This window comes from Danio rerio, chromosome 9 (genome assembly GCF_049306965.1).
Source record: "Danio rerio strain Tuebingen ecotype United States chromosome 9, GRCz12tu, whole genome shotgun sequence".
Taxonomy (NCBI): Eukaryota; Metazoa; Chordata; class Actinopteri; order Cypriniformes; family Danionidae; genus Danio; species Danio rerio.
In genome coordinates this window covers 36,116,363-36,138,921 of record NC_133184.1, presented here as the reverse complement: position 1 = coordinate 36,138,921, position 22,559 = coordinate 36,116,363, and the positions used below count along the sequence as shown (strand labels likewise).

General features: G+C 35.2%; 2 protein-coding genes across 7 annotated transcripts in view; both read right to left on the bottom strand.

The window, feature by feature from the left end:
- si:ch211-269e2.1 overlaps window positions 1-14,267 on the bottom strand; it is a 50,426-nt gene extending 36,159 nt beyond the window's left edge. The window contains exons 1-14 of the mRNA XM_017357835.4: window positions 14,173-14,267; window positions 12,470-12,550; window positions 12,243-12,327; window positions 10,435-10,599; window positions 9,784-9,880; window positions 9,539-9,615; window positions 9,387-9,458; window positions 8,661-8,865; window positions 8,423-8,574; window positions 4,425-4,498; window positions 4,214-4,337; window positions 3,985-4,080; window positions 506-585; window positions 257-364 (exon numbers count right to left, since the gene is read on the bottom strand). Coding sequence (XP_017213324.1) covers window positions 257-364; window positions 506-585; window positions 3,985-4,080; window positions 4,214-4,337; window positions 4,425-4,498; window positions 8,423-8,574; window positions 8,661-8,865; window positions 9,387-9,458; window positions 9,539-9,615; window positions 9,784-9,880; window positions 10,435-10,599; window positions 12,243-12,327; window positions 12,470-12,510 — 1,376 coding nt within the window. The 5' untranslated portion in view covers window positions 12,511-12,550; window positions 14,173-14,267. The remainder of the gene's footprint in view (window positions 1-256; window positions 365-505; window positions 586-3,984; window positions 4,081-4,213; window positions 4,338-4,424; window positions 4,499-8,422; window positions 8,575-8,660; window positions 8,866-9,386; window positions 9,459-9,538; window positions 9,616-9,783; window positions 9,881-10,434; window positions 10,600-12,242; window positions 12,328-12,469; window positions 12,551-14,172) is intronic.
- A 3,465-nt stretch (window positions 14,268-17,732) lies between these two features.
- si:ch211-218d20.15 lies at window positions 17,733-21,549 on the bottom strand. Of its 6 annotated transcripts, none has more exons than XR_012385540.1 (8): window positions 21,303-21,549; window positions 21,089-21,207; window positions 20,960-21,020; window positions 19,338-19,405; window positions 19,159-19,261; window positions 18,609-18,681; window positions 18,362-18,507; window positions 17,733-18,284 (listed from the first exon to the last, which is right to left on the bottom strand). XR_012385540.1 is itself a non-coding variant. In XM_003199240.6 (8 exons), the coding sequence occupies exons 1-8, from the start codon at window positions 21,364-21,366 to the stop codon at window positions 18,179-18,181; spliced, it is 786 nt and encodes a 261-aa protein (XP_003199288.1). In that variant the 5' UTR covers window positions 21,367-21,549; the 3' UTR covers window positions 17,733-18,178. The 6 variants fall into 6 exon arrangements, 2 of the variants coding, with proteins under 2 accessions (XP_003199288.1, XP_073769004.1); XR_012385541.1 differs by having other exon boundaries at window positions 18,609-18,677; XM_003199240.6 differs by having other exon boundaries at window positions 18,609-18,727.
- Between the last annotated feature and the right edge of the window lie 1,010 nt (window positions 21,550-22,559).

The window sequence follows — 22,559 nt, the reverse complement described above, 5'->3', positions numbered from 1 at the left end:
TATAATTTCTTAAGAAAAGCCTTTATAAAAACAGAACTTAATAAATGATGTTAAAGATATTATAAACCGATAGAGAGGTGTAAAATTATATTTAACTTTAAGAAATGACTTAATTCTTAAACATCCAAATCAGCATTGTGTATATTTGATCTGATCCAAGTGATTACTAAAAACTACGATGTAACTTTTACACACAGTTTGGGCAATGTTTGTGCATGTGGCATGCAAATAAACAGTCAAACTGATGAACACAGACCTATTGTAGAGGAACTGGCCAGCAGTGGTGGCTAGAGGTCTGTGGGAGCAATAGACAAATTGGAGGACGTTCTTGTGGTCATCAGGACTCAGAACATCCTCACAGGATCTGGCACAAACAAACAATTTCAGCAATTACATAAGCAACAGTCCAGAACCACTGAACAGCTTCACAGATGAGATGTCAAAGTCCGAATGATCACACTTTATGAGCGTTAGTCAGCATGAGGAGCAAGGAGGAGACACTTACTGAGAGATGACCATGAGCAATCTCACGGCCTGGATGGCCACTTCATGGTCTTTATCCAGCGTCATGGAGATCATCCTCTCCTTCAACACAAACAACATTCAATCGCTCATGTAAACAACAATTTAACTACCCGCTATGAGAGTAATCTTATCTGGAAAGCCTATGATAAGACTTGAGATAGAGACCCACGATGTACTTAAATAGCTCTTTAAATCATGGTTGTGCTAATGCGCTCGCTGCCGTTAGTGAGGGGAGGTGAGGGTGGGGTCCTGTGGGAAGCTATCAGGCCTGTGAGCCCAAGGCAAAACCTGAGGGGCTTTCCATGCTGTCAATCAGCAATCATGCCCTCCTGGTGTCCCACCGCAGCTTCACTGGACCTGAACCGAAATACTGCTAAAGAAGCTTACAGAATATGTCTGTTTCAGAAGTTTGGGCACAACAGCAGGCCAAAAAAGTTTGAAGACAAACTTATGGAGACGAAACAACTATCTATAAAAAAGTTACTCTCAGATACTGTTTCTAAATGTGTCCTTAAAGGGTCACGAAACACCAAAACACATTTTTTGACATGTTGACAGTCATATATGTGTCCCAAGTTGCTCATAAAACCATTAGCACACATATATCTCACTATAAACTAAAAAATAAGTTGTTTTTGCATTGTTTTAAGCAAATTCGTAAATTCCTAACTGTAATTCAAAGTGGAAGAAGAAGAATTGTTCGGAGTCATGGGTCGTCAGTGTTGTGTTTATAAATTTGCCACAACAAAGGTTTTGTTTCCATTTCCTCTTGATGAGAGCACATCTCGCGTGTGGACCCACATGTGTGGATTACAAGGGACTGCTAACACCCGTCAAAAATACGTTTGTAAGGAACATTTTTTACCCAAGAGTTTTTCAAATCTGTAAATGGTAAAATCTGGATTTGCCACTCGTCTTCTTTTAAAAAAGACACGATTCCAGTTCGTGCTGATTATCCTGTTTACAGATTTGGTAAGTGTATGATCAATGCTCTTTGTTTATGTTATTCAGATGGCAAAGTTAGTGAGTATCGTAAACAGTACTCTTACAGTTTTTAAAGACATACCTTAGTCAAAATGATTTAGTTACTAAGTTTACAGTAATATCACTGCAATATTCGGATAACATAGTTAGATGTATGTAAGATGTGTTAGATGTATCGTCAACAGTACTCTTTCAGTTTTTAACCCTGTAAGACCTGAAATATCAAAGAGGCAGAAAATTTAAATTTTCTGGAAAATCAAAAAGAAAAAAATATATATATACATTTTTTCATGATATTTATTTTGTTTTACATTTGATACATCAGGCGTTTGTGCAACTTTTTGCCAACAACAATGTAAATGTTTAATTTTTTACATTAAATACTTTATAGACTTATATGCGTAATAGCGTAATAGATTCACTTTAGACTTACATAGTACACAGAAGTTTGAAGTGATTGCTAAAGCAGTGCTTTTATCTTCTGTCAGCTTTCTCCCTGTTGGAAAATGATCAGTTTCATGACTTCTAACAAAAAAAGGCTTATTGCGGCTTGACGTTTTATATGGTGCAATTATTGTAAAATACCCACAATCCATTTTAAGATGGCATTTCAGTCACTAATTAGATTAAATCATCCAATTACTGCGTGTTTGCATTGTATAATATAAATTACCTTACAAAAATGTGACATGATTGTTCAGGGATGAAGCTCCCTTTATACCTGTTGTATCAAATTTGATACATGCATTTTCAAAACAATTTATTTTTAACATAAAGAATTAATTATTCAGTAATTATGCAATGTTTCAGTCAAGAAAACCATTATTTAATAAAATTAGTAACAATAAAAATTTTATTCTTACTAAAACAACTTGAAATTAGCAAATAGTTTCCAGCCAAAAAGCATGCAAACAATTCAATGAGAGCAGCCGTTTTAAAAATATATATTTTTTAAAAGCCCTTCCACTGCCTGCACTGTCATGAAAATCCACAAGAGAGCAAAATACAATTATTAAATTATATCCAACAGGTTTTTATGCTCAACAGGTTTTTATCAGGTTGATATTATATACGTGTTGGAAACTTGCGTATCAAATATGACATGTGCGGCTAACATCACTACAATATTCGGATAGCAAAGAGATTGTGTCGTCTACAGAACTCTTTCAGTTTTTGAAGACATTACTTAGTCAAATGACTGAAGTTACTAACTAGTTTACCGTAATATTGCTACAATATGATAGACTGAAAATGCATTCGGTGTCTTTTTAAATGGTTGTGCAACAGTTACAGCCGTCCTCTAAACCAGAAGTGCAGATGTTTTTACAACAGATGTAGCATCCTAAGATTACAACAGAAACAATTAAGATGACAACAGTCCACTTTTTCAGTGCAGTGCAGCATTTGTGGCACAATGAAGTATATTTATTAGTTATTAGTTTATTTCAACAAATACAGTTGGGAAAAATAACTTCCCTTGCAAGACTTCAGTGTTCGCCTCGTCAGAAGCATCTTCACTTTCTCCTGCTTTACGGGTGTGTTTGTGTTGAAAGGCAAAAAATTATAAGGCAGTGGACCTGCGTTGTCATCAACCAAATAATGTGACTGAAGGGGATCTGGTGGAGAGAAATACTGCACTTTTTTCTACACAGCTCTAAACGCTGCTTTCCAAATCGCGGTCCAACTTCTCTGTGTCTGTGTTTGGGTTGCCGGCCTCACGTAATGAAACTCCCCTTTTTATGCAAACCCTGCTCTCTTTGGCTGAGTGAAAATTCTGTATCTGTTTGGTTGTGACTGCACACACAGTGTACAGCAATTTGGTGTGGAGTTTAATTTGTAGGACACTTGGATTGTGTCTGGTTAGAACACAAATGTTCTCAGGTATCATCATTAAGATATTCATACTATTTAAAGAGATAGTTCACCCAAAAATTGATACTCATTAACAAGTTACTCAGCCTCAAGTGGTTCCAAAACTTTATGAGTTTCCTTTAATGCTGAATAAAAAAAGATCTTTTGCAGAAACCATTGACATCCATAGTAGAAAAAGCAAATATTATGGAAGTCAATTGTTACCAGTTTCCAGCTTTCCTCATTATATCTCCTTCTGTGTTAAAGGAGATATACATTTAAACAAGTTTGTTTTAGTCTTGGATAGAAAGTGCCCTTCCAAAATGATCTGAATGATCCCCCCCCGACCCCGTTCTTCAGTTCTCACGCGACAACCACCCCAGTAGGCCAGTGTTTCTCAGTCTCGTTCCTGGAGGACCACTAGCTCTGCACATTTTCTCCTTAACCAAATATACGATTCAGATCATCAGCTCATTTAGCAGAGACTGGAAGACTTGTAATTGGTGTAACAGACAAAAGAGAAATCCAAAACATGTAGTGTTGGTGGTCCTCCAGGAACTTGGTAGAGAAACACTGCTGTAGGCTACATAATATATAGTGAGACAATGCAGGTGCAGTTATTACCTTAAACCGTACTGTAAAAAGGTCCATTTTGGAGCTATTTTGATCCTGATAAAGTCCCTGTAGACCCAGAACACACTTTAGACGAACATCAGGTTGCTGTAGAATATTAGAAAAACAAAACAAAGCAAAAAGTCAACTCAATTCATCAACATCTGTCATGGGAAACCATCAAAACAACAATCATAAAAAATCAATTGCTCTTTAAACACAAGGCTGCTGGCTCACCCACCTTGTCATGCATCATCCATCCCACATACTTCAGGTAGCTGTCGTTCAGAAACACTGAACTATACAACTTCATCCACACCGTCAGCTCCTCCATACAGATGGATCTGATTTCGGGAATCACGTCTCTGAAATTGACCACAATATGATGATGGTACACTGGTGATTTTTTTCCAAAGGAGTGAGCTTAAAATTGTGGTAAAAATAAACAAAACCTGTATCTCTTCAGAAAGACTCCTTTGAAAATGGCATCCATCATGTTCTCAATTTCAAGTTTTCTGTCCTGTAACTGAGGAAAGAAAGATGTTCATTTTAGTAGTTTATTCACATGATATGTAGAACTCTAGTCTACATAACACAAACAATTCAAAGATTTAGCATTCAGATGGTAGTTCAAAAGGAATATTTCACCCAAAAATTGAACTTTACTTAGCCTTAAGTGGTTCCGAACCTTTAAGGATTTCTTTATTTTGTTGAATACAAAAGGCATTCTAAAGAATCTTAGAAACCAGTATCCAATGCAATAATATCCAGCTGCAGGCCCGCAGAACCACACACGTTTTAGGCACACACAATCTAGGCAAACCATATATGGTTACGACGGATGTTAAAGTTATAACGTCTTTTTGGACATCGTCATCGATATATTTTGATATATATGGTTAATAAATATTGTACACAATAAACAATAGTGTTTACTTTGCTTTATTTCACAAATATTGCGATTGAGACAGCCGAATGGGGAGCATTGTTTCCGATCACCATTCAGTATAATAGAGTGAACAGTTTTTAATCAGTCATTATAGCTGATCAGTCATTATTATCTGACAATAATATGGCAGATACTCGTTTGCTGGCCTTGCTGAATGATCTCATTTGGACAGGTTTAATTTATATAATGGATTAATTTATGATGAAGGAAATAATAGCAAGTTAATATAGGCAATAATACATTATATGTAATAAAAATCTTTTTACATGTAACAAATGTAAAACACTATATTAATATTTTACTCAAGCGATTTAATAGTGTTTATAAACTAATATATTAGCTTAATTTTCTAATAACCTTTTAATTAATGATTTCCCACATTTAAAACTGTAGTAATTTAATACTACAGTAATAGGAAACAAATAGGAACAAATTAACTATTAATAAAAAATCATAAGTGTGTGTGTATATATATTTATATATATATATATATATATATATATATATATATATATTTTATATATATATATATATATATATATATATATATATATAACACCTTTAACAGTGACAGTTTAGTAAAATATAGTAGTTTATATATAAACTTTTAATTATAATCAGTTCAGATAATCAGTTTATAACTATATATATTGTTTAAATGGTTAACTATAGTAGGCTAATTTATTTTAAAGTGACATATTATTGTTTGCTTTTTATACCAAGTATAATAATATTAAGAGCTTGAATTAGTTTATTACACTTAATCCAACAATTAGACGGTCTATTATGTTTTCTTTGTGTATATGGACACATGAATAAAGTCATAAGTTTCTTTAACCAATTATTTTTATTTACATAATTTAAGTTCAAAAACTGCAGAGATGTTAAAATGATCGTTACGATATAATAATAATAATGACTGAAATGGGAAACCATATTTGTGAAATTCAATAGATGGCGATAATGCTAAAGAGTTAGTTACTGGTTTGCCTAGATTGTGTGTCCTAGATTGTGTGTGCCTCAAACGTGTGTGGTTCTGCGGGCCTGCAGCTGGATATATCTCATCCAATGACTTCCTATTGACATCAATGTTTACCGGTTTCCAATATTTTTCAAAATATCTTTTTTCTTGTTTGTTCAACAAAAGAAAGAAATTCAAACAGGTTTGTGACAAGTGAAAAGTGAGTAAATGATGCACAGAATTTAGCTGTACTATACCTTCAACATTATGTACATTATGATTGGTTTAGGGCAGTGGTTCTTGTTAGGTCCCATGTGGGACATGTTTATTTTGGTTGTGCTTTTGTGATTTGTGGAGTCTGCTGATTTGTGGGTGGGTCATCACACCTGAGACCCATTAGATGTAAGGATAAAGATAGATAAAGAGTCCAGCACTCGACATGAGTAGAGAGCTTAATTAGCGAGACCTCCCTGCCTGGCGTTTTGATTATTTTAGATAAGTGGTTTACTGCAGATTATAGCTCCAACTTGCCTCAACACACCTGCAATGTTTCTAGAAAGCCTAGTAAAAGCTTGATTAACTAGCCCAGGACGTGTCTGTTTGGGGTTGGAACTAAACTTTGCAGGACACCGGCCCTCCAGGACCGAGTTTGGACATGTCTGTTTTAGATCATGAGCTCCGTTCACTACCATGCACACACTTTTCACAACCGATTTCCATTTATACTAAACTTTAATTGCTTTAAATACTTTTTTTAACTATACCTTTTGTTAGTAAATTATTTTAGGGATGGCTGACGTGAAACTGACGTTTCGACAGTGTGGAGATCCCGAAGCGCCAGTGTTTCAGAACACTGCAAAGAAGCATGATCCGAAACACCCGGGTCATGTGACTAAAGCGAGCATCAATCAGTTCAGAAGCGTTTTGAGACCTGGAGAATCTGCATTTGACTGACAGGGTCAGAAAAACTTTCTATCTTGTATAGCCTAGTGGACTGTGCGTGTGCACGTTGTTACTGTGCTTCAAATGACTTTTGGGTTCGAATCCCGACTTGTACAAATGCTCCGAAATCATGATTTTATGTATTTTAATCATGTTTCTGTTTTATGGTGTGGTCTAGATAGGATACAGCTGCGGATACGCCATCAATTTAGCATCATTTTTGTAACACTGTAAAACAATAATTATTATTTTTACAGTACTGTGATGGGTTTAATATAAAAAATTCTTAACTTCTGGCCATAACGGTGTCTGATCTAGAAACAACCCTGTTTTATGACCAAAACAAGACATATTTATTCACAAAGTGTTTATTCGGATGTCAGACCAATGTTAAAACAAAATGATACAAGAACAAAGCATTTTTAACTGATATTAAGGCATTTCAAAATAGCTGTATCAGCCTGGATTCGAACCCACTATCCCCGCATGGTAGTCAAGAAGCCTAACCTCTCCACAAAATTACTTGAAGTTCCAATGCTATAAAGGGTTTAATAGCTCAATTTGCTCAACTGTTCTTTGCTGTAGCTGTTCCAGTGCAATACATAAAATCATGACCACTAGGTGTCACTGTAGCGCGGTTTAGAAACGTTTCGAAGCTTCAACACATTTGCTTCGACTGTTTCATTGTTTCATTAAGCCTCGCTTTGCCCACCACACTGACCATTTCTCCTATCAATTTACCTGGTCTGCATTGTCTCTTTTATGTTACAATTTTGAGCTGGTTGTAACATTCTCAATTCCAGTCCTCCACCCTCCCTCTACCCTCCACATTTTGTATGTCTTCCTTACTTAACACACCTGATTCAGATCCTCATCTTGTAACAGAGAGATCCATGAACTGATGCCTGTGTGTCAAATAAGAGAGACATACAAAATGTAGAGGGCAGGGCCTGAGGACCGGAATTGAGTACCACTGGTTTAGAGTAAGCAGCATGTTATAATGAATCATTTACTTTAGTAAGTACATGTAACATGATAATGACAGCAAGATTTAGTAAAGTTTTTTAAAACTCTATTTTTATGAATAATAAATAAATGGTGCAACTATTAAACTACATTGGGTATGACATTTTTTGCAACACCCAGCAATGGATGATGATTTTACTATTAAATATTTATTACAGACCATTAATACTGTATTTCATACAGTAACCATTTAAATTCAAATTAAATATATAATCTAGCAAACAACTCATAAGATCTCTTTTTAAAGCCGCTACTTGTACAGAAATATCACAATGTGTTCCTCATATTTGGGTGTCATGATGTGGGGATCATTCCACCTTTAGTTTATCACTTCATAAAAGTCTGGTGATTGAAAAAAGGCAAAAAAAAATCTGGCATCTTTTAAGTTATTATATGAGTATGAATGAGTGGCGAAAAATTTTTTTTTGAGTGTCTGCAGAAATATTTACTCACAAAAAACAAATTTAACTCACACCTGGGGCTTGACAAGCATCAGTTTTGGGCTCTAGTACAAAAACAACTTTGTCGAAAAACACTGAACTTTGTGACCAAACTTGCCATGACAGTCTAACCTCACTGATCTTTCTCTGAATCCTGTCAAGTCTCGGAGAAGCCCGTTTGCTTGCCATCTTGGCCAGCTCGACTTCATACAACCGCTGACTGTTATCAACACTGACACTGAGGTTTAGAGCCACGTTCACCAAAGCGCTGAGCAGCTTCACTGCTGCAGAAACACAAATAACAGTGGCAAAACATCAGCCGGATATGCGTGGTTCAGCTCAAGAGAGGTTATGTTTAGGGGAAAATTACCTGCCAGCGTACAGGTGTGCCTGAAAGCCCGAACTCTGGAATCGGAGAGCTCAGTCAGCAGTGAAATGAGTGTGTTCAAGAGGTAGCCGTCGAAGATTACACAGCTCTGACACTGGGCCACTAGCACTGATATGAACTCACAGAAGTGTGAACGAAATCTCTTCCAGTACAGGCCAGACATGATGAGGGGATACTCGCCACTGTCCTGAGAATGGAAGGAGAAAATTAAGATATTGACTAATACTTTACATTAAATTGATCAAAAGTGGAGGCGGTGCAGTGGCGCAGTGGGTAGCACGTTCGCCTCACAGCAAGATGGTCACTAGTTCAAGCCTCAGCTGGGTAAGTTGGCATTTCTGTCAAATTAAAGAGTTTGCATGTTCTACCCATGTTCGCGTGGGTTTCCTCTGGGTGCTCCGGATTCCTTCACAAGTCCAAAGACATGTGGTATAGGTGAATTGGGTAAGCTAAAACTGTCCATAGTGTGTGTGTGTGTGTGTGTGTGTGTGTGTCTCCACACAGAAATGCCAACTGACCGAGCCAGGGCTTGAACCAGCGACCTTATTAATGTGAGGCGATTGTGCTACCCCTGCGCCACCATGCTTCCCATCAAATATAATACAGATGTCAAATTATTTATTCCATGAGATCCAATAATAAAAAGAGCAATCAATTTCACTTCATAGTTATAATCTGCAAAATCATGTGAAGTGACGTGAACCGTACCATATCAAGTGGCCATGTGACAGTTAAAATCCACGGAAAAGCAAGGAACTTCTTGTATTGAAAACCAGCGTCCTGTGATATAAAAGCAGAGAGATCAGTAAGAAAAAATCCCATAGGAAAGCATTCAGAGATAAGCATCTTTGGTGTCTGACCTCATCCAGATCCTCCACCATTTTACTCATGACGTCGGTTCCCTGTTTGCTCTGAAACATCTCTGCTGTAACCATTCCTACAAAAGCACAAACAACAATCACATCCTGAACTACAACATCTAAACACACAAAACAAAAACAAACCACAAAGAATGAAACAAAGACTATCCAAACTTGCCATTTAAGCTATCAATATTGTTTTGATATCTGTTTACAAAAGAGAGTATCAAAAATGTGAAACTTGCCTTTGCACCCTGAACACTGAATAAAGAAGCTGATGAGATCAAGCAGTGCTGTGTCTCTGTCTACAGTATATGCATCAATCCAGTCGTCCACCACAGCCTTTCACAAAACAAACATATAGACATATAGATTTGTTTAAAGAGGTAAAGCAAAATAAGTTTTGCAAGGGGTTTGTGTGGCAGCAGTCTGTGATTATGACCCACTTCTAATAGTAAAAATGTTTTACTTAAATTTTTATAATCACACTTCATAAAAACAGTCTAAAAAAGCACTTCGATTTACATTCTGTTATTATATATGTTTTCAGATGGGGAAAGCCCCGCCCATTAGTGACAATCCCTAATTAGCATATAATATTAGTCTTGTTGTTGAATCTGCCACTATGCTGGCACATAGGCATTTTGAGAAGAAAGCTTGGGAGCACTTATTTAAATTTAAAGCGACAGTCACAAAACTTGCACAATTAGGATCAAAGCATAAAAGGGGAAGTATTAAAGAGTTATAAAACATTATTTTGAGATGAAACTTTACATACAGACTCTAGGGTCATGAGAGACTTCTTTTATATCTTGTAAGAAATGACCATAATATGTCCTTTTAAATCTATAGGACCTAAAAACTTTTCTGTGTATGATTTTTAGAGGTGTTAATACCTGCATGGCGTTTCTGCCCATGCTGACCACTTCAAACAGGGTGACGGCTTCCACATCTCCATTTTTGAGCTGTTCGTTCTCTGCTCTGCCCAAGCTGCCATTACTGCTCTTTGAATGCTTTCTTTTGGCATTCTCAGAGCATTCCCGGGCTTTCCTTTTTCCTCTCTGCACAAACAAACACAAGAAATACATTTACAGATTTCCAATAATCTTACCATAAGAAATTGTGTTGGTTGAGCAGTAACGAAAGTCTATGAGATGCAAACTAGGGCTGCAAGACACTAGAAAAAAACAGACATTTAAAATGTTTTTTTTTCTGAGATTTATTTACTGTTGAATTAAGAATTATTAAACCCACTTTTATAATTTTTTTATATAAATATATTTTCCAAATGATGTTTAACAGTGCAAGGAAATTTTCACAGTATGTCTGATAATATTTTTTCTTCTGGAGAAAGTCTTATTTGTTTTAATTCGGCTAGAATAAAAGCAGTTTTAAATTTTTTAAGAAACATTTTAAGGTCAAAACTATTACCTCCTCTAAGATATATTTGTTTTCGATAGTATATAGGACAAACCATTGTGATACAATAGCTTGCATAATTACCCTAACCTGCCTAGTTAACCTAAGGAACACTTTAAGCTGTATAGAAGCGTCTTGAAAAAATATCTAGTCAAATATTTTTTGCTGTCATCATGGCAAAGATAAAATAAATCAGTTATTATAATTGAGTTATGAGAAATGAGGAGTGGGGGGGGCAGCACAAAATATAATTTCAGCACCCATATCACAATGTGTCATGTGTGTGTTCACAATAGTCACATCGCAAGATATGCAATGTGGAGTTGAGATTTTAGTTGATCAGCACATCAATTGACAATACAAGAGATTTGTGGAGTCACTGCAAAGAATAACCATAACAGAGGGAAACTTTATCAATTGCATGTGTTTAAAAAGGCATTTCAAGCATAGAGTTTAAAGCATTTAGGCATGAAAATGTACAACACAGGTAGGTTTCATGAAGAATAATTTTACTGAATTATTAATACAATGACTATAAACAGTGTTATTTTACATTTCATTATTCAGTTTCTGTACCTAAATACTTGTATAATGGAATACAAAATTGTTTTCATTATGTAATTATTCATTCATTCATTCACTTTCCTTTGACTTAATCCCTTATTTATAAGGGGTCACCACAGTGGAACGAACCGCCTACTATTCCAGCATATGTTTTACGCCGCGCATGCCCTTCCAGCCGCAAACCAGTACTGGGAAACACCCATACACTCTCACATTTACACAAACCCAATTGTGTTTAAATTTATCTATACCGCATGTCTTTGGACTGTGGGAGAAACCGAAGCACCTGGAGGAAACCCATGTGAACACAGGTAGAAGATGTAAACACAGAAATCCCGACTGGTCCAGCTGGTTCTTGCTGTGAGGCTAACCACTTATTCACCATGCCGCCCAATTTTGTAATTAATTATATATAATTAATATTTAAGCTACAAACATTTAATTTATTTTGCTCAGATGGCTTAAATTTGGTCACAAGCCTTAAAAATGCAAATAATAAACTTTCACTGTAAGGTTAAACTTTTAAATGACTCCACTATGTTCTGAACTTTGGCTCCTTGTCAACAATAATCCCAACTCAACATTGCAGTTCCTGCGATGTGACTATTGCGAATTCGCACATTGCAATTTCGATGCTGAACCGATATATTGTACAGCCCTAATGCAAACACAAATTTTTGTGGGTTTAGTTTTTGAGAGTGAAAGGAGTAGCTGTTCTTACCACAGTCTTTTGGCGGTTTTCATTTCTCTCACTTGAGGTGTGATGCACCGATCCACAGGAAGAAACATCAACTACTGAATTCTCTCTGAAAACAGGATGCAAAGACACATAGCACATGTTAAATAATAATATTTCAATAATCTAACAATAGTTTATAATAAGTCTGTATAAAGTCTAAAAATGCAGATTTTATGATGAAAATGCAAGCTAGCTTCCACGAGTCTCACTTTTGCACCGATCTGGACAGTAAAGTTGGTTCTGCTATCATCTCCTCTCAGATCATAGCTGGACTAGGAACTGATGCTCTTCTGAATTACAACAAAAGAAAACAATTTTGTGACCATTAAAAGTGACAATAGTTTTTTTCTTTTAGAGAAAATCTTCTTTGTTTTATTTTTGGCTAAAATAAAAGCAGTTTTAAATTTAAAAAAAAAACATTTTAGGGTCAAAATCATTAGCCCCCTTAAGCTATAATTTTTTCAACAGAACAAACCATCTTCATACAATATCTTGCCAAATTACCCTAACCTGCCAAGTTAACCTAATTAACCTAGTTAAGCCTTTAAATGTCACTTTAAGCTGTATAGAATTGATTTGAAAAATATCTAGTCAAATATTATTATAAGATAAAATAAATCAGTAATTAAAAGTGAGTAATTAAAACTATTAGGTTTAGAAATGTGTTGAAAAAAAATTCTCTCCGTTAAACAGAAATTGTGAAAAAAAGAACAGAGGTGGTAATAATTCAGGGGGTTTAATAATTTTGACTTAAACTGTACAATAGGGCAACCAAGATGTTAATTTAAAGCATAAAATGACAACAATGACCCACATTTTCAATCACAAAAGCCCAAACACAAATAATATTTGTTATTTAGACTAGTTAACTAGTTGTTTAACACGCTGTTATTTAACTAGCTGCTGTCATGTCCTGAAAACAGAAAAACACTCTAAATGTGACCATGGACCTCAAACCTGGTCTCTTGCATATAGCCAAAGATACTTTATTTTCTTTTATGTCAAAAATAACTAGAACATTAAGATGACGCATATAATATATTTTGTAAATTTCCAAGTGTAAACACATGCAAAGTAAATTTTAATTAGTAATGCATATTATTTTAAAAAAAGATCCATTTAAACTGACACTTATGAGTGGTTTTGTGGCCCAAATTTGATATTTGGAAAACTTGCTATCAAACCATTACAGAATTAAACAAATAGCTATCAACATTTTATTCAGAATTTTCAAGGAGTCTCTAATTGTTTTCAAAGCACATGCATATTCGAACACCTTCATAAAATACACTATTCAGTAATGCTATGTAGTTGACAAAGCTGCTTGTTTTCATGTTTTACATTCACAGATATTAAAGCTTATGTTACAGTGATTTTCCGAAATATCTACAAGAAGCTACATAAAGCCAGCACATGATATATGTTATAATTTCACCCCAAACTTCCACATTTTCTTAACTTCCACTGTAATGGAACAAATGTTGGTCATTTTCCATTTGAGTTTGGCTGGAGACACGAGATGTACCACAGGAAACTCCCAAAATACAAACACGAAGTGACAAGAGACTACTATGCCATAGCCATGTATGCCATTGGCTGAGATGCACGTCAACAAAACAAAACCAAAAACCTGATTGGTTACATTGAGTGTCAATCAGAATTCTCTCCTTTCTCTGCTACCGTGTCATTTGGAAACAAAAGCTTCATGCAGCTTCATTCATCCGAATGTGTAAACCTGTGCGAAACGATATCTATAAAATTAGAACAGAAACACGTTTGCTACGACCTAAATATTGAACCTTGAAAACATAAGCACAGAAAGGATAAGTGTTAGCTGAGCTGTTTACATTAGAATTGTTTGTTTATTATGTATACTACGACAGCTATGCAAAAACAGTCTGAGGAATCTTACCAGTGACAGCCGTCATCTGGATTGGAGGATTAATGTAAAACTCACTGCACCTATAGATTTGGATACTCCCAGTCCAACATATTCGCGTGCACGTCAACGAGAGCGCGCTTTACGTCTGACGTCAGCCCACTGGAGGTATACTACATAATATACCAAAATGTTTTGGAAAAATGTATTAGATATATTTAGTGGTATAATTCCTGATGTTATGTTAAAATATGAAAATGTTATTTTAGGATATAATCATCAAAATGAACATCCTGATGCTTTTTATTTATTTAATCTTATTTTATTTTTGGCCAAATATTTTATACACAAGTGTAAGTTTTGTAAGCATAAACCTCTCTTTCAGATTTTTCTTGAAGATCTAAATCTTTATATGTCTTTGATTTCCGAATGTACTAACAAAAAAGCTGTAAAAACTGTGGATCTGTTTGAAAGATACATTTCTGTTTTGATCCCTGGCATGTAATGTGAATGTTTCAGTTTGTTAATAAATTTGTTTTTTTTTTTAATTATGTTTTTTTATTTTTAGATAATGAAATCAAATGTATATAATGACTAAATTCTTGCAAAAAAAACAAAAAAAAAAACAGGAAAATATGGTTGATCATGTTCTTTATTCTTTTTTTTCTTCTCTCTTTCTCTCTCATATCTCTTTTTCATTGACTATGTAATTCATATTCTGTATTGTAAACAAATATTGCTACAAACTTGTCAACTGTTTTTCGCAACAAAAAATAAATAAATAAAAAATAATGAATCTCTTGTTTTAAAAAATGAATCTGTTATGCTGGATTTCTGTACATTTAATAATACGGTCAAAATTAAATGGGGCAAAAAAATTCTTAAAAATCCAACCTCAATCTAAACCTTTATTCCAAATTACACATTTTCTAAATTTGGAGGGCTTAATTTCTTATTACTCTGTAACTATAATGTTTATAAAATACCAGCTTTAATGATCTCAATTTCATCAGCAATTGCTTCTTGCCTGGTCACTAATATACAAGCACAGCATCTCTCCTCACAAATATTTTATTTGGAATAACCAAAATATTTTATACGAAAACAAATCTCTTTTCTTTCAACGCTGGTTTGAAGCAAATATTCTGCTTGTTAGTCAATTATTTGAAGCCACAGCCATGTCACCCTGCAGCCCAAGACCGGTTACTCACTGAAGCTAAGCAGGGCTGAGCCTGGTCAGTACCTGGATGGGAGACCACTAGGGAACACTAGGTTGCTGTTGGAAGTGGTGTTAGTGAGGCCAGCAGGGGGCGCTCAACCTGTGGTCTGTGTGAGTCCTAATGCCCCAGTAAAAGTGAAGGGGACACTAAACTGTCAATGGGCGCCGTCTTTCGGATGAGACGTTAAACCGAGGTCCTGACTCTCTGTGGTCATTAAAAATCCCAAGGCACTTCTCGTGAAAGAGCAGGGGTGTAACCCCGGTGTCCTGGCCAAAGTCCCTCTATCGGCCCTTACGATCATGGCCTCCCAATCATCCCCTCTCCACCGAATTGGCTCTATCACTGTCCCTCCACTCCACCAATAGCTGGTGTGTGGTGAGCGCACTGGCGCCGTTGTCCTGTGGCAGCCGTCGCATCATCCAAGTGGATGCTGCACACTGGTGGTGGTGTGGAGAGACCAGCCCTCATGATTGTGAAGCGCTTTGGGTGTATGGCCATACACAATAAATGCGCTATATAAATACACATTACATTACATTACATTACAATTATTTAATTCAAATGGCCATTTATTAATTATTTATTATTGGATGTAATGTTATATATGTTTAACAATGGAAGTTAAAAATGAAAACAAAATCACTTTGAGGGAGGAATTTCATTGGAATTCTCTAAAATATCAAATTAATTGTAAAAGCTTGGCTCTTACCTTATAAATTTTGAGCTCCCAGCATAGTTAAAGAATTACATTTAAAAGTGTTAGACAATATCTACCCTGCCAACGAGATTGTATCTAAATTTGGTAAACCTAATTAAAATTTTGTCTTCTGTAACTCAAGTATCCAATTGATTGATCACCTTTTTGTCAAATGCCCACATGTTAGTGTTTTGGTCTGATTTATTCGTCTTTTTTAAATCAAAGTGTAAGTTTATTATTGATTTTTCCATGTGTGATATAATTTGTCTTTCATGACAAACAAAACATAGAATTTATAGGCAATTTTATTTACTTTATTGGGTAAATATTATATTTTCAAATCTAAATTTTCTTCATCATTACCTGAATTGCAGAATTTTCCTTGTGACTTAAATTGTTTAATTACTACTTTACAAAATATTTACAGCTAAAAAGTGTAAAAACTGTGAAATTTTATAAGGACTTTGTAAATAGTATTTAATTTGATAGTTTGCCTCTGTACCTTGTTTTTTATCTTAATTTATTATTTATTATTATTATAAATTTTCCTTGTTTCCTATTATTAATGTCTTCCATTTGTTTGTTTTATATTGTATGTTTTTTTTTTTTTTTTTTGAATTTCAATTAGGCGACGCAGTGGCGCAGTAGGTAGTGCTGTCGCCTCACAGCAAGAAGGTTGCTGGGTCGCTGAATCGAACCTCAGCTCAGCTGGCGTTTCTGTGTGGAATTTGCGTGTTCTCCCTGCCTTTGTGTGGGTTTCCTCCAGGTGCTCCGGTTTCCCGAACAAAACGATTTTTTTTATAAGAATTAGCATAAAAAAATATATTATTTTTGTGATTTACTTGATCCACAACAGAACTTCTATTCATATGATGATTTTATGGTCAAATATAATTTCCCTGTTATCCATAAAGAATTTCATACAAAGCTTAAGTCCATACCTAATGGCCTTGCTCATTTAATAAAATACCACTTGATCATACCAAGTGATTGCTAAAAAACAACCAAAGTTTTTCGTTGAAGACAAATGCATTTACGACTTAAAATGTAGTAACAAAAATATACGAAATGTGTTTGAGTCAAAGAAAAATGAATCACTCACAGAAGAAAACTACTTTGGAATTCTCTAACAGAAAATAACTGGAAAAAGTTTTGGCTTTTACCTTACAGGTTCTGCGTTCCCGACAAAGTTAAAGAATTACATTTAAAAGCATTACACAATACCTACCCCACAAACGAGATTATATCTAACTCAAGTAACATTCATTTTTTCATTCATTTATTTTCTTGTATTAACCAGGGACCGCCAAAGCAAAATGAACCGCCAATTTATCCAGCATTAGTTTTTTTCACAGCAGATGTGCTTCCAGCTGCAACCCATCACTGGGAAACATCCATACAAACTCATTCACACACATACATTACGAACAATTTAGCTTACCAAAATAATCAATACTGCATGTCTTTGGACTATGGGGGAAACTGGAACACCCAGAAAAACCCCACACGAACACTCGAGGCTCGAACAAGTGACCTTCTTGCTACCCGCTGCACCACCGTGCTCACCCACTGCGCCACCCTCAGATAGGTGTATTGTTTTGAACTCTTTGTGTATTTTAGTGATATAATACTTTTTGAAATATATTTGTTGATAACTTTAAATGACCATATGCACCTCTGATCATTTGCCTGTGTTTATTTTGAGTCAATTTGCTGGTTACTGTACATGTGAAATAGATGGGCATATGAAATAGATGAAATAGATAAGAAATCATATGTGAGACGCAGATGAACAATGCTAGCACCATCATAAGAAGAACAAGTGCAACAGTCACTTCAAGTATACAGATGCATCATAAAAACATTATTGCACAGAGTTTTTTTAAACACTGTATAAAAGCTCAGAGAGTCAACAATGCTAAAATATCTAAATGCATCTAATAAATTAGTCACAAGTCTTCAAACTCAGAATGTAAAATGTTTGCTTTACCTTTCGAATATATCTGGATCACATTATCACAGTCTTATTTGTGGTCTATATACAGATGAATAAATCAAATAACACTCTAAAATTGGTGAATTTTGGTGAACATTCTTCTCCATCCCCTTCAGGATCCAGCAGTTATGAGAGATTAGAGACAAATTCCACGACTGGATTAAGCTCTTCGATGAGCTCTTCTGAGAGCAACAGTACTGTTGATATGACATTTTGGGTTAAATCTGACACCCTGTGAAAAAAGCAAGCGTTACTTATGCTGTGTTACTTTGTTGTGATTCTAGCAAATGGTACCAAAATCACTCTCACCAGCTCATGTGATGTGCTGGCAGCTGAGGATCCTGCTTGGACCCGTCCTCTGTCAAAAGAGACATCTTCAACTGCTTGAAATTGGCTTCAATATCCTTTCTTATGATGGACAATGGTACAATGTCTTTGAGAGAAATAAGCACTTGCTGTTGGAGAAAGAACAAATATAGCACCAAGAATCAGATTTTCATGGAAAGATCAGATGGATAAAATTATATATATATTAAAATTCAGTTGACTAACTCACATAAATTGCTGAGAGCTGATGTGCAATGTATTTATGACTGCCCAGATGCTTCATATCTTCATCTAACTGCTGACTAAGAACAAGCAGTTGGTTCAGTTTCCCAATATGAGGAAAATAATCTGGAAGAATTCAATCGTTCCAAGACAAATTGGTTAATTAATTCTGTTTTAAAGAACATACTGATCCCTAAAAAAGTGATTTTACTTAAATTCTAAAGTATCCTAAATGTGTTTTATCATTTCCATTTAATAAAAACATGATTTATTACATTTAACCATCCTAGAGTAATTCTTGTAATTTTTTTTAACATTTTTGGGGGCAAATAAACTTTGAAAAATGTCAAATTAACCTCAAGACATAAGATTAACATTGGGTAAAGTAGACTACTTGTTTCTTTTAGTCAAATATCAAATATCAAACATCTGCTTTCCAGTTTCTTTCTGAATACTATAAACAATGTATTACCCAAGTAAGGTTTTTTGCCATTGGACACTGAATTAAATGTGCCTAACTACCATTCTACATATTTATTTCAGTTCTGTGATCTCACCGTCTGAAGGAGGTCTTTCCAGCATGTCAATAGGGCTGCCATGTATCATATAAACTTCCACACGAGGGAACAAAGTTGATAATCCTAAAGTATCCAAATACTCCTAAGAAATGGAAATAAACAGGAATACATCATGCAAACATCAAGTTAAGCATCATGATTAACCAGTGATTAGTTACCTCAAGCTGAAGCTCTGGGTCTGACAGATGTTCAAGACACTGGTTCATCTGATATATTATCTCAGCCCCTATTGACAAAACCAGTTTAGTTGTTGTAGATACACTTACCGGCCACTTTAATGCAGTTGGGCATGTTGACGTGGTCCATACAATCTGCTTAAAGGGTTAATCACTCTCATGTTGTTCCAAACTTATAAGGTCTCTGTGTCTCTTTAGAACAAAAATCAAGATATTGTAGGTGAAACCTGAGAGCCCCTCAACCTTCACATACAGCAAAGTTCACGGCTCATTTAAAGTATAGAAAGAAACCAAAAATCATCCTCAAAACACAACATATGCCTTCAGTGGTTCAATCAGAATATTATGAAGTTATGAAAATGCTTTTGTGTGCACATAAAATAAAATGAACAACTTTATTCAACAATTTCTTTTCCTCAGTGTCAGTATATCGTGCACATTCATGGGCACTGTGCACATATGTAACCCTCTAAAGTGTTTAATAAAGTTATTTTTGTTTGTTGCACACACAAAATGATTCTAGTAGCCTAATAATATTCCAATTGAACTGCTGAAGACATTTATAGTCTGTTTTGAGAATTTTTCTTGACTTTGAATGAGTCGGGAGCCTTGGTGTCTATGTAGGGTCAGAGATATTTCAGACTGAGTTCACCTAATATATCTTAATTTGTATTCTGAAGATGAACAAAGGTCTCAGGGGTTCAAAAAGACACAAGAATGAGTAATTAATATCATAATTAAATTTTTTTGATAAACTAACACTTTAAGTTAAAAAATTAAATTACATAAGAATAGAAAAGTGAATTGTGTCTTTGAACGTGGCACGAATGTTCAGAAATTACTGATCTATGTGTTTTTCAAGTACATCCAACTGTATAATTTACAAATAATTGTCCAAAATAGAGAAGATATGCAGATATAAGGGGTAATTGAGTGGTTAAAATGCCTTTTTAAGGATTCGTCCCCCTTACTATGACCATTTAGAAACAGGTGATTAATAATTATATGAATGTAACTTTTGGATCTCATTCAGCTGTCCCCCGCACTTTTAAAATGTCTGCTACTCCCCTGCTGGTTTGAACAGTAACTCAGATAACCACTTGTTACATCAGAGGACTGCAGCAAAGCATCTCTGAATGCACAACAAATCCAACCTTGAAACAGATGAGCAAAAGCAACAAAAGTACACTGGTGACTCTCCCGTCAGCTTAAAAAACTGCAAACTGAGGCCACAACTCGTACAAGCACACCAAAACTAGACAATAAGAGATTGTAAAAAAGGTTGTGTGATCTTGAGTCTTAATTTCTGCAGGAACATTCAAATGGTAAATTCAGAGTTTGGTGTGGATGACGTAAAAGACTGGATCGAGCCTCGTATCAATGCTTCTTAGGGAATCTATGGTACAATACATCAAAGTAGTTCTGAAGACAAAAGAGGTTTAAACCTAGCGAAGAGTACCTAATAAAGTTCTAGTGCATCCAATTTAATAAAAACAAATTATACTGCTCAAAAAAATAAAATGACGGCAACACTTAAACAACACAATCTAACTCCCAAGTGTTCCCTTTATTTGAGCAGTATATTCTTGCAGTTTTATGCTCACCTTGTCTTTGGAAGCATTCAGACTCCACAGGACTTGTATCCTGTTTAAACTGCTCCCGATTCTGCTGACGTAAATTAAACATGTGAATATTGGGAGATAGCATATCAGTATTTATCATGTGTCTCTGACCTGATGGACCTGAGCTCTGATCAGCAGATCCAGCTGACCGCAGAGACACAGCATCTCCAGTGCCACCTGCTCACTGCTCAGATGGATGGGCATCAGCGGTTTCCTCAGGCACACCTCCACTGTAAGCGTTCAATAATCGAGAAATGAAGCACATTCAGACAGATGATTGTGATCATAAGAATGAAGCGTCCATTACTGAAGAGATCGGAATTACCTTTAAAATGTGCACTGTACGAATAAGGCTTGCAAAGCGGATCCGTCAGACTGACTGCTGCCATCGTCACCGTAATAACCCAACCAGTGACATAAATTCATATGATTATTAACACCGAATTTACTGGTTAATTCATCCATCAACGGCGTTTGTCACGCTGACGTTACGAAGAGACCCGTACAGTGGTTCTCTTCTTCATAGTCCATGGTGCTCATCCACACAGCGGACTGAGATGTAAATAAAAGGCGTGGTTAACGACAAGAACCCACCAAATGCATTACCTGGTACCGAAATAGAATAAAACCAGAAGAATGATCATTTTTATCACACAAGTGTAAGAATAGGCGGGGCTTTGCGGTTTTGTAATTAGTCAGGAATGAGGAGTCAAAATAACATTTATATAAATTTTCAGTTTATCGACTTTTATAAGATTTCAGAGTTGCATTTATGTATATAAAATATTATTTCCTGTCGCTAGTTAAATCTGCTATGCACGGATTTCTCACGAGGTAACGCGTTCTTTTTTTTCTGCGCTGTTGCGGATGAACCAATCACATTCGATTGGATGAGGGTATTTTTACATCATATTTCTGAGGTAAAGTCTAGATGGGATACAGCTGCAGATACATCAATATTGCACAATTTTTGTGACACTGTACAACAATATTTAATATTTTTACATTACTGTGAGGGGGAGGTGTAGGGTCAAGGTGTTAATAAAATACAATTTATTGGACAATTTAATAAATAATATGAATAATTCTTTGTATATTTACTGTTTTTACAGTACTGTGATGGTTGGGGCGTAATTTTATTTTATTAATAATATAAATTATTCTCTGTATAATTACTGTTTTACATTACTGTGATAGTTAGGGAAGACGCATTAATTTATAGGGCAAAATAATAAATAATATGAATAATTCTCTGTATAATTACTGTTTTACATTACTGTCATGATAGGGGCGTAATTTATTGAGCAATTCAATCAATAATGTAAATAATTTTCTGTATAATTACTGTTTTACATTACTGTGATGGTTAGGGAAGATGACATATTTTATTGGGCAATATAATAAATAATATGAATAATTCTCTTTATAATTGCTGTTTTTACAGTACTGTGATCGTTGGGGAAGACGTTGGCGTAACTTACTTGATTATTTAATATATTACGAATAATTCTCTGTATAATTACTGTTTTTACATAACCATTATGATTTTAGAAAGATGTTGGCGTAATTTATTGGGCAATTT